This window comes from Hesperophylax consimilis, chromosome 16 (assembly GCF_061612785.1).
Source record: "Hesperophylax consimilis isolate HC1 chromosome 16, BYU_Hcon_1.0, whole genome shotgun sequence".
Lineage (NCBI taxonomy): Eukaryota > Metazoa > Arthropoda > Insecta > Trichoptera > Limnephilidae > Hesperophylax > Hesperophylax consimilis.
Window position 1 is genome coordinate 18725073 of NC_142851.1, and position 12137 is coordinate 18737209.

The window sequence follows — 12137 nt, forward strand, 5'->3', positions numbered from 1 at the left end:
CTAGTGAATGAATGGAGTAGGCCGAGAGCAATTATATTGTCTATGGTTGCATCTTACTTTTAGATGACCTTGAGTTTTTTCTATCTTGTCTACTGCTCTTTTCCGCACGGTAGGTACTGCTTGTATATCTGTGGTTAAGTACTGTATAATTCTGTTGTATACAAAAAGCCCGAAGATATCGATCTAGAGAGTGGTATATTTATGGTTTGTACCACGTGGTATTCACCGCACCGTTCCGGGGGGTATAACTCCGCTCAAAAACGTCAACACAAATTATAGACATGGTAAAAATCTATGTTTGTGACGTAGGCGATGTGTATTTTTTTTGTTTCTCGCTCACTTTACCATAAGACTCGTGCGCCAGAAAGAGAGGGTTCGCAAACGGTGTAATGCGTGTTCTCGCCGCTAGGTGGCCGACTCATGCTTCCCGCTATTTCACTTCCTCTAAAAAAACTGTAAGAAAAGTTTGACAGACGCCGTTGTTTGTCATCATAAAATTGTCAAATATCTGGTTGTGTGAAACAGTTGATTTATGTGTGATAAATAACATTTATGTGCCTACCGATAAAGTCCTTAAAGCGTATTGTGTGAAAGGATGTACGGACAGAGACAATTCGACACAAGTTTCCAACCATAACCTCTGAGAGTCCATTTCGAGAATGGTGTTCAGCACGTATCATGACTACATCCTAAAAGGTATTCTATACTGCATCAGCCTATAATAATAATTATATGTTTTGTTAATTCGGTTAATCTAATAATTATATTTATTTCAGAGCGTAACATCTCAACCAGCAGCGTACCCGTTGCTGCACAGGGGATGCTAGTAGAAAATGAAGGTACATATCTGTTTTATATTAATTAAAAGGGAATAGTTTTGTTCGTCTAATATGTCAATCTTTACTTCAATTTCTCAAGAACTATGATATATTTTTTCCAGAAATAAGTGCAGGACCCAGTCATGTCTTCTTTGCAACCAGCAGTGTTGATCTTGCTGCACAGGGGATGGCAGTAGAACATGGAGGTACATATCTGTTTTATATTACTTAAAAGGGAATAGTATTGTTAGTTTTGTTCCTCTAATATGTCAATCTTTACTTCAATTTCTTCAAGAACTATGATATATTTTTTCCAGAAATGAGTGCAGGACCCAGTCATGTCTTCTCTGCAACCAGCAGCGTTGCTCTTGGTGCACAGGGGATGGCAGAACATAGATGTAAAATATCTTGCATAGGTGACCCATATGATCCCACTAAGAAATTTGCTATCAACGCTCTTGAAATTCATTATGTCGTCGAGTATGTACTGAATTATAATTGCGAAAATTTATATCTTGTGCCCGTTATTGAAGAAACCATTGCCAAATATATATGTTTTGATTGGCTTAATTGTAACGAACATAAAAAAAAAAATTCAATTCATTATCAAAATTACTGTACCATTTATAATCAATGCATGGTGTACCGATGTCAATAGAAAATTAATTGGCATGGATACACTACCATACAATGGACCTGACTCCATGAAGAAAATGGCAGTACTGCAACATTTAAAATATGCTAAATATAGGAAGAAATGGTTGTCATAACTAATTTATTTTACTAAGTTAAAACCAATTAGTACCACAATTTGTTCCTATAAGCGTCTTTTAAATATCGTAGTACTGCCATGCTCCTCATTAAATCAGGTCCATTGTATGGTTGTGGTGTATCCTTGCCAATTCATTTTCTATTGACATCTCTATATGAGTAATAATAATAATAATAATTGGATAATTTGTAGAGCGCCGTTTTTGTGAAAAATCACCTCCAGAATAATAACTAAAAAATAAATATACAAGTCAAATATTGTTATCGTTTGTAATTTTAAGCCAAATATTCTCTGATGCGGAGTTTACATTATTCAGTTTGGCTGTATTAGTCTGCAGCCCATTTTCAGTCACCGACTAGTGTTAATAAAAAAATAGTCGAATTAGTTTATTTCATATGTCTAGTTTATATATAGTTCTACTTTTTTATTACATACTTGACATCATAATGAATATTCTCTCAACACCTTCTTTAAATTTTACTCTTGTATTTGGTGTTTTTATTTGTTATTATTATACCCTATTTATTTATCAGGTGCCAATATGTATTGTTAAAACAATAACCTATTGTTAAATTTACTTTTCTGTTTACACTGTTACATTCTTTATGTTGTGTACTATTCCTAAGTTAAAAATATTTAAAAGGCATATAAAGTTTTTTAAACTAAAAAGTATTATATACTTACTATTTATATATGAAAGGTATAAATATTTAAGTAATAAGATAAGTGGGAGGGAAACAAAAATAATAATAATGTAATTAGACGCTAAAACAGTAGGTTGAATCGTTGACTGTCTTATTGACAATATTTTTTTCAATTGCCGTTGGATGTTGAAAGAAAATAACTGTCATTTCCAACAGCTAGTTTTATATCGATACAGTAATTTCACCTTCTAAATGTGTTTTGTGCTTATATTATTGTATTTCATGTTTATATTTAAAAAATAAAATTATTGTACATGTAATTATGAGTTTGCTTTTCAGCTTCCTTCTGATAAAACGCTGTCCTGAGAAAATGAGCTGTAAAGGAAGTTACTTTAAAGGTCATTTCTTTCTTAGGACAGGGCTTTGTCAGATGGGACCTTGTGGTCTTGGGTGACATTTTACTTATGTTTTAGGCTAATGAATTGGGTTTTAGGTAGGTTCCGAAGCAGAATTAAATTGTCTATGGTTGCGCCTTTTTTTTAAATTTCCTCTATCCTTTGTCGATGGTGTGCTGTGACGTCGGCGATGTGTGGTGTATTCAAATTTGCCAGATCTATGGTTAAAACTTGACGAAAGCAAACGTATGGAAAGAGGGCGGAGTTATCAATCTATAGATAGTTGATTTATGCGTTGGACCATTTGCAAATAAAATAAAACACAGCACTCTGTAACTCTGTATGTTTTGTTTTTAAATGGTATTTCCTTACGATGAACTTTCAAACACGCGTATTTATACGTATTTACTGCGGAACAAATAAAAAAAATTAATTAAATTGTATCTGTTTGACAGTTCTGTTAATTGTTCATTACGTATTTCCTGCGCAAGAAATAAACAAAAAAATTTAATAGTATCAGTTTGACAGTTCTGTTAATTGTTCATTACGTAGTAAAATTCCAATGTTTTAAGGTAGTTTTAGTTAAAATTTTGACTGCTTAAAATTTAAAAGCGTTTACTCTCACAATTACAGTAAAGACCATTAATTCTCACGCATACATAAACCCAATAGCCCAGACAAGCCTGACGTTCATCCTAACCTAGTAGCCCAGTACGCTGGTGTTGACAAGCCTGACGTTCATCCCAGTCCACTAGCCCAGTAGCCCAGTACGCTGGTGTTGACAAGCTTGACTAATGCCAATGGAATGTTACAGAACGTACCCTGAAAAGGATATCAGATACCCTCCAGAGGTGGCATTCTCCGTTAGGAGGAGTGTGCTCCATCCCCAGTACATCCCCGGGAGCAAATATGATGATCCAGGAACTAATAATATAGTACTTCTAGAAATGGACAAGCCGTAAGCATAAAACATTAATAATAAATTACTTATTATCAATTTTCAAATTTAATCTCCATATTAATGTTAATGACATCGTATCTCGGTGTGAGCATTTTTTGGTAATAAATATTGTGTTAGTCCATATATAATTTTACAAAACATATTAAATTTGCAACACATTCCAGACAACATACTCTCAGTATCGCCCCGGTGAAAGAGCGTTATTTAGAATCGAAACACTATTAGAAATGGCTTTAGCCATGTTTTATAATCGAATCTGAATAGCCAGGTGCTTTCCCACCGCCTTCCTCTCCCTTAATCCCTTTGGCATTATGTGGATGGCATTGTGCCTCTAGCTCCTTGTAAAGGAACAAGTAAAATATATATATATGTACAGGGTGTATCGGCAAGTACCCGACAAACTTTAACCAGCTATTCCTCAGCACATTTGGAGTAAAAAATGTTATTGGCTCTTTGCTGTCCGGTAACATTTTTTTTCCATTAAAAACAAAAAATAAATAAAAAATCCACACTCCGTCACTGTCATTTGCATTGAATCTCGTGTTCAACAGCTGTTATTAGCAAGTGTGTCAAAAAGTGTCCTCGCTCTTTCGTACACACTAAATAATAATAGTTAAAAATGAGACAAATTGTGCCGTGCCATTCGTTGTGATTGTAAAAGCGCGCCAACGTATGTACGTACGTACATTATTCAACGAAACTCGAACAAAATATTGCCAGATGGGTTTTCAAACTTTGACAAAGGATAAGACATTGGTGACATGTGGTGAAAATATGAATAATAATTTTTTTATTAAAAAAAAATGTTACCGGACAGCAAAGTGCCGGTAACATTTTTTACTCCAAATGTGCTAAGGAATAGCTGGTTAAAGTTTGTCGGGTACGTGCCGATACACCCTGTATATATATATATATATGTGTATGTAGTAAGTAAATATAATGAAAGATACAGTAACTCTGTGATAATGTTTCAGGGTACACTTCAACAGGAAGTTTCGGCCGGTTTGTCTACACACGCCCCAGGACTCTGTGGGAGGGCTCACACTCACTGAGTGGGACTGGAAGAATGGTAAGGTAAGTCAATCATCATGCTCCGCCAATGAGCTTGCAGAGGTCGCTGATATTTTCGTTTTAAATCTTGACACATTCAATGCCAAATTAGTTCAGCACTTTTAGTTCATGTCAACGAGTAGGTAATCATAATTATTCACAATATCCTTTTTAAATATTTTTTTTTTGCTATGCATATATAAATTTCATGCTTTTTTTAAGTTAGCGAGAAACATATGGTAATTTTTGGATAGGGCCTGACACGCTTATTACGAATATTTTTTAGAAAAAAACTTTATATTCGCCTTAATTACTATAAAAGAAAACTTTTTGCATTTCGGGCGGCGGAAAATTATGAATTTAAATTTTCAATTGCGTTAACCAAAATTCACTTCGCGAATCGATGCGGCGGCAATCAGCTGCCATTAGGTACGTCACTGTTATGTTGGTATCCCTGATACATTGATTTGTATCACAAACCATGTTACACAAACCTAGCGTAGCCGGTAAACTAGTTGAAAACTGGGATGTTTTTCTTGCCTTGACGCGAGCAGGCGTTATTAAGGGGCACTTTCCTTTGTATCACAAACCATATTACACAAACCTCGGCATCCCACGAAGATAGCAACGGTCGTATTTAGCTCTTGTTAATGCATCAGTGATACCAACATAACAGTGCGTTCCTAATGGCGTCGCGTTGTCGCCACATCGATTCGCGAAGTGAATTTTGGTTTTATGCAATTGAAAATCAAAATGCATAATTTTCCGCCGCCCGAAATGCAAAAAGTTTTCTTTTATAGTAATTGGCGAATATAAAGTTTTTTTCTAAAAATTATTCGTAATAAGCGTGTCAGGCCCTATCCAAAATTTACCAATAATAGATTTGAGGTATCATCAGAAAGATAGTTTTATCTACATTATTTTGATGTAATTTTTATAATATTTCACCCAAGAAAAGTGATGAAAATTAACTTCGTAAGAAATGTCAAAATTTTTACGTCATAATGAATAATTCTATTTTTAGCATTATTTATTTACAGGTTTCTTGTACAAAATAATATTATTAGTAACAACAGTTGTATAAACTACCGAAATCTGGAAGAATTGTTATCATATACTTATTTAATGCGACACAAAAAAAATTTAAGTGGACACTTGACGTTTGATTTTGGAATTAAATTGAGCTTGGAATTTCCTGGCACACCACAGGTTAACAAGTTTTTTGAATTTCATGTTTTTTTTCAACCTTTTTTTTACATTAGCAGGAGGCCCTGAGGAAAAAAATCTTTGGGGGTGATGTGGGGGGGGCTTTTTAAAGAAAAGAATCATAGAAAGTTCTGGGAAGAAAAAAGGTATGAAGGGTAGGTAGGAATCTGGGGGTCAATATGTCCAAGAGTAAGGGATGTATGAATCCATCCCTCCCAATGTGGTACAAGGCGATGGGTCGATAGAGTCCGGCTGGTAAGGTCAAAAGTTCTCCCTCAATCAGTCTCTCTCAATCCCAAACGCAAAGACCTAGACTAATCTCACCCCATGAACCCGGGCATCCCTGCTAAGTCACCAAACTTAGCGAACCTCTGCCATTGGTTATCCAATAAATGGTTCCCGGTAAATAATATTAATATCACATACACTCTGCTCATAAAGCAGACGCTTGTAAGAGAACTTATATATTATTATTGTGTAAAGCAGAGGTTCCCAAACTTTTTTTCCCCATAGACCACTCTCCAAATATTTTTTTTCCGTAGACCCCCTGCCTGCCGAATATTGAATTTTCATAAAACTATTAACGTCCCATGTGATAATCATTTATTTTTTTAGCAAAAAGATTCCCTTCCCTTGCCTGCCCAACAACCGGGTGGCGGTATAGTTGCTCTGTCTTTACATTGTGCAGACAGGGGCACCGTTGTGAGGTATTACAGCAAATGAAAATGGAGCAGGATAAGCAACGGGAATTTTTTTCTGTAGCTAGCCCTACAGAACTGCCCCTTAAGTTCTTTGTCAGTGCTTATTCCGGTCATTTCTTCTTGTCACATGTTTTCCGATTCTTCAACGTTCCATTTCGATAGTCAAAATGTCCTCAAACTTAGTTTTGAAGTCTGTGTAAAGTACATTTAAATGTTGAACAACGTCATTATTACCCTGGACGTTTTTCAAAAACAAGTTGAGGAACTAGAAAAATTCGCGGCTTCCAATGTGCAATGTTTAGCTTGTATATATTAATTCTGACGAGAAAAGGAATGTAGACTCTATTTAGATTCCTCAATTAACAACTTTACGAAATATAAAAATGCATATATCAAATAAGTAATTTCTATTATATTTGTGTTATGTCTATTGTGTCATTTACGGAACTACTAAATGTTGACTTGAGGTAAATGGGGGTCTGTTCGTATGTACCCCCATTTGAATCTCGTGGACCCCCAAATTTTTTTCTCGCTGACATAGATCCCCAGCAAGCCGATATCGACCCCTAGGGGTCCATATAGACCACTTTGGGAACCTCTGGTGTAAAGTTACAAATCGAAGTTTAAAGTGAAAGGTAGATAGTTAAGTTAAGTGATATGCATGTTTTCAAACTTTATGGGTCTGACTAATAAACTTTTTTTTAAATTAACACAACTTTTATACAACCATTAATGTATGGCAATCTATTAAAATTTAAAATATGTTTATTAGTAAGGGCATAAGCATGTAAATTTGTGACATCCAGCGTCTCTTCAGTACGAAAGTAAATACGTAATAATAAGTTGTTATTGTTTCTGTGTTTATTCACAGAAGCCAGCGACTCTCCAGTCCCAAGAGGAGTGCAGCAGACTGTTCCCTCCCGGCACATATAGAGCACCTAGCGGAGTTACAGACGGACACATGTGCACCAACAGCAGTACGGTGGAGTGTGTAAGTAGCAATGGCGCAACTATTCATTCATTTATTAAATTTACATATCCCTATAGATTCCATTTCTTATTAAATTAAATGATTAACAAACAAAAGAATCTTATTGTATTGGTTCATTCAATCGCAAATGTAAAAATGATTTTTTACGATGCAATTTCAATAATAGAAAATTTGGTTATTTTTGTAAATTAAATGTTCTGTAGGTAGGTACTTACTCTTTTTATACACGGTGTCCGGAAAATAGTAGCACAAGCAGGAAGTTTATGAATCTATCCATATTTTGTGTTAATTTTGTGGTACAACATTTGTTGATTTGAGATTTCGTTTTTGAGTAAATCGAGTCCAAAGATGGAATTTCTTAGGTCTAATTTTTGTTTTTTAAGTCCCCAGGGGATTAATATCAGTTGTTACAAATGCACTGAAGCGTACAGCCTGCTCTAAATGTTTTATAACCCTTTAGTAGCCGAAAATAAAACATAATGATATTTGATGTAGATTTACAAGTTCCCGCTAATACCATGAGTTTCCAGACACCGTGTATTACGAATATTTTTGTTGTTCGAATCTAATTTATCTAAAGCTCACTTTTGAATGTATTTGTGCACACCAGCCGCGACCATATTAGTTTGGAACGTCCTCCCACAGTCCCCTCTTACCCCAAAGTACCACAATACTACACAAGCAAGGAGCTCTTTATTCTGATTGTTCTGTAGATTTTGATGAGTAAAATGGCTTATTTAGTTTAACCGTCACATTGTTTGACAATGTCACAAATATTGGCTAAGATTGACTGATTGATAATAGTAATAACTCTGAAGATTACCATTCAGAATTGAAACGTTGCTTGAAATGGTTTTAGCCGTGTTTAGTGACCAAATCTGAATACTCAAGTACTCCCTCATCTTTCTCTTTCGCATCTCCTTCCCCTCCTCACTACCTTCAGCCTCACAACATTCCCTAATTTGGGATGCCATAGGCATACACAGGCTTCAGGCGGTTGGGAGCAGTTGGGACTCTTGTGCGGTATTCGCATTAAGAAAAGATCATATAAACATCCGTCCCTTAGTAGATGGTTATTTGGTGACCCATCGTCTCTCACCGCAGTGGGATGGAAGAATGCAAACGTCCGTGATTCCTGGACGCACTGACCCCCAAATTTATCCTATTCCTATCCAGCCCTCGTACCATTTTCCTCTCGTGCCACCGAGCTTTTCACTGCACAAAGGCATTACTTATATTCCACATTGACTGACTCTAATGTGCGCATTGCAGTACTACCTGGGAGACCACCTCACAGCCAACAACAGTGGCAGGGTGGCCTGCACCCGGCTGCTGGTGGGGCTCACCTTGGATATGAGGACAGTGGGTGACACCTGCCAGCTACTGTTCGTCCGCGTGGCCCACTACGTCCCCTGGGTGGAGAGTGTGGTGTGGCCGTAAGCTGCATCTGCCCGTCTGACCATCCACTCAATAAAACAAATAATGTTCTTTTTCTTTATTCTTTTTACAAATTAAAAAAAATAAATTGTTTAAAGACGCGATTGCGGCCACACGCATACTAGGACGTGCCCTATGACCATGTCGTCCGCTGGACGGAAGTTTAGTTATAACAACAATTTTTATTTTTAAGGTACGTACATTCATATATTTACTGTGAATCTTCTACAATAGAAGCTCCGGTTCCATCTACTTCAAACATGCCTAAAATTTGCTACCTGCGTCCATCCAAGGCCCGGAAGATGACCAAACACCGTTGCACCAGATGTAGAAAGGCTATTTGTGGTCCACATAATGTTGACATGTGTGGTCACTGTGTAGACTGATATTTTCATATTAATTTTAACTAGCTTTTTGCCCGTTGCAGGCAACTGATGGGTAAATGTGATAAGCGATCTGATGTTTGAATGTAGATGAGACGAAGAGTGTGGGACTACAAAATTTAAAAAAAGAAATGGATATTTTGAGAAAAAAAAGAGCCAAGGAGCTTACTGATCATTTTTTCACCGAGCCATTCGTGTTGTGTAGGTCGAGACGCGTAATTTGATATCCATATCGTATGTACGGTTTTTGACACCAACATTCTTCTAAAGTTGTTATTTTGGAAAAAAAAATTGCTCAATTAACACGAAAAATATGTATGCTTGCATGTGAATGAAGCAATGAATGTGTGACCACAAATGTATTAAAATATATTTTTGTTTAGAAAGAAATGAATATTTTGAGAAAAAAAAGAGCCAAGGAGCTTACCGATCAGTTTTTCACCGAGCCATTCGGATTCTGTAAGTCGAGACGCGTAATTTGATATCCATATCGTATGTACGGTTTTTCTCACCGACATTCTTAAAAGTCCGAGCGAGTTTTATTTTGGAAAAAAACATCGCTCTACAAACATGTAAAATGTAAAATTTTTATTGGAAAAAATTATATAAAAAAAATCTTCAAACTTAATATATTTAAAAAAAAAATTACCAAAAAAATATATTCATAACGCAATTAGGTACCTACTTGTTAAAAATAAAGAGACAAAAACTTAAAATATGAATGGCTCCCGGGGCGACGGTACCCATGCCCGCCTCTCAAATTTATTACAAACACTCATTCTGGTAAAATTTTTGATTAAAAAATGTTTATTTTACAAAACAATAACACCGCTTCACCCTATATAACTTCTGCGCTCTGGGTACAATTTATAAATTTGCGTGACGCTATTGATGTAGTTTTTCACTACGGGGCGACGGTACCACTACTACTACTACAACTACAACTACAACTACAACTACAACTACAACTCCTACTCCTACTACTACTCCTACTCCTACTACCACTACCACTACTACTCCTACTCCTACTACTACACCTACTCCTACTCCGACTCCTACTCCTACTCCTACTCCTTCTCCTACTCCTTCTCCTACTCCTACTCCTACTCCTACTCCTACTCCTACTCCTACTCCTACTCCTACTCCTACTCCTACTCCTCCTACTACTTCTACTACTACTCCTACTACTACTCCTACTCCTACTCCTACTCCTACCCCTACTCCTACTCCTACTACTACTACTACTACTCCTACTACTGCTACTACTACTTGGTACAATTTATAAATTTGCGTGACGCAATTGATGTAGTTTTTCACTACGGGGCGACGGTATCCATGTCAAATTATTTTTACCAAACTTTATTTTATTTCTTTTTTTTGTTGTTTTTTTTTGGGGTGTTATGCCGTGTTGCGCTAACTCCTTCTTTAGCCGACGTTTCGGATCTACTTGATCTGCCCTGATGATGGACACTGCAACGCTGTCCGAAACGTCGGCTAAAGAAGGAGTTAGCGCAACACGTCATAACACCCCAAAAACAAATAACAAAAATGCTTTTGGCCGTGAGAATCTAAAAACTTTCCATTTATTTTATTTCGTTCAAAAGCACTATCGATTTAAAAAAAATATACTGCCAAAGTAAGTACCTACAAATATTTTATTGTTTCTTTGAATTCCATCTGTGTAGGTACCTGCACCTACTATTAAAAATATTTACATAACGCAATTAGGTACCTACTCGTTAAAAAATAAAGAGATAAAAATGTTAAATATGAATCGATCCCAGGCTAACCTTTTCCAATTTCTGCGCTCCTGGTAGAAATTAAAAATCTGCGAGACGCTCTTGATGCAGTTTTTCACTACGGGGCGACGGTATCCGTGTCAAATTATTTTTACCGAACTTTATTTTATTTCGTTCAAAAGCATTATCGATTTAAAAAAAATATTCTGCCAAAGTAAGTACCTCTACAAATTTTATCGTTTCTTTGAGATCACATTCCTAAAATAAAAGCACATCACTTCGCTATGGCATTTTTCGGTTCAAATTGCAAATGTCAAAAGTTTAGCCGGTTACTGTAAGACATTTTGAACCGAGCGCCATCTGTGGGACGGCCGAATAACGTTCCTTAACCTTCGGAGGATGAATTTTTTCGATAATATTAAAGGCAGACGGCGTATTTGCTGCGGATTGCAATCATCAAGTTGAGCGTGTAGATTTTATAAAAAAGCATACCGCGCGGTCTTTGCTTGACCACGTGGTACGATTCCCAGATTTGGAAGCTCTGACGCAAATCGTTTTTTTGCCATAGTGGGGCAGTCCTGGCGGCGGGAGTGTGAACCTCGGTACTTGAGCATGGCGCGCCTCGAACGTTTCGAGTTTCTGTCGACAGAGTTCCTCTAATTTTCCAGCCGTAGAGTTTCCAAATAAAATCACTGACTGCTGTTTCACGTTTTTACACGCAAAATTGAACTCGAATTCTATGCAAACAGAGAGGCGTCTCGGTCTACTTTCGCTTGAAGCCTGAAACAAAAGAAAGGCAACTTTTTTCAAGCACACGAAAACGAACCTAGTGTCCTATGCGACTTTAGGTGCGAGTGGTCGATTTTCGCCTAATTTTAAGCGACCAAATAAAACAAAGAAACTGAGTATTAATATATGTATTTGTTCATTATAAACCTTACTTTTGTGCCATGTAAAAAGTTCCCATCTTAATTAAATATTTTTGATTTATTTATAGTGTTTTATTGCGTAGTTCACTCGATGAAAGTGTAGTTACAATG

General features: G+C 36.5%; 2 protein-coding genes across 2 annotated transcripts; both read left to right on the forward strand.

Annotated features, from left to right (window-relative positions):
• The first annotated feature begins 505 nt into the window (after positions 1-505).
• Positions 506-1513, forward strand: LOC149416826 (uncharacterized). The gene is made up of 4 exons (XM_089640649.1): positions 506-696; positions 777-839; positions 941-1024; positions 1136-1513. Exons 1-4 carry the CDS (start codon positions 660-662, stop codon positions 1474-1476), a joined length of 525 nt encoding a protein of 174 aa, XP_089496775.1. The 5' UTR covers positions 506-659; the 3' UTR covers positions 1477-1513.
• A 1415-nt stretch (positions 1514-2928) lies between these two features.
• Positions 2929-9375, forward strand: LOC149416827 (uncharacterized). The gene is made up of 5 exons (XM_089640650.1): positions 2929-2961; positions 3444-3587; positions 4565-4664; positions 7419-7538; positions 8811-9375. Exons 2-5 carry the CDS (start codon positions 3577-3579, stop codon positions 8976-8978), a joined length of 399 nt encoding a protein of 132 aa, XP_089496776.1. The 5' UTR covers positions 2929-2961; positions 3444-3576; the 3' UTR covers positions 8979-9375.
• The last annotated feature ends 2762 nt before the right edge of the window (positions 9376-12137 follow it).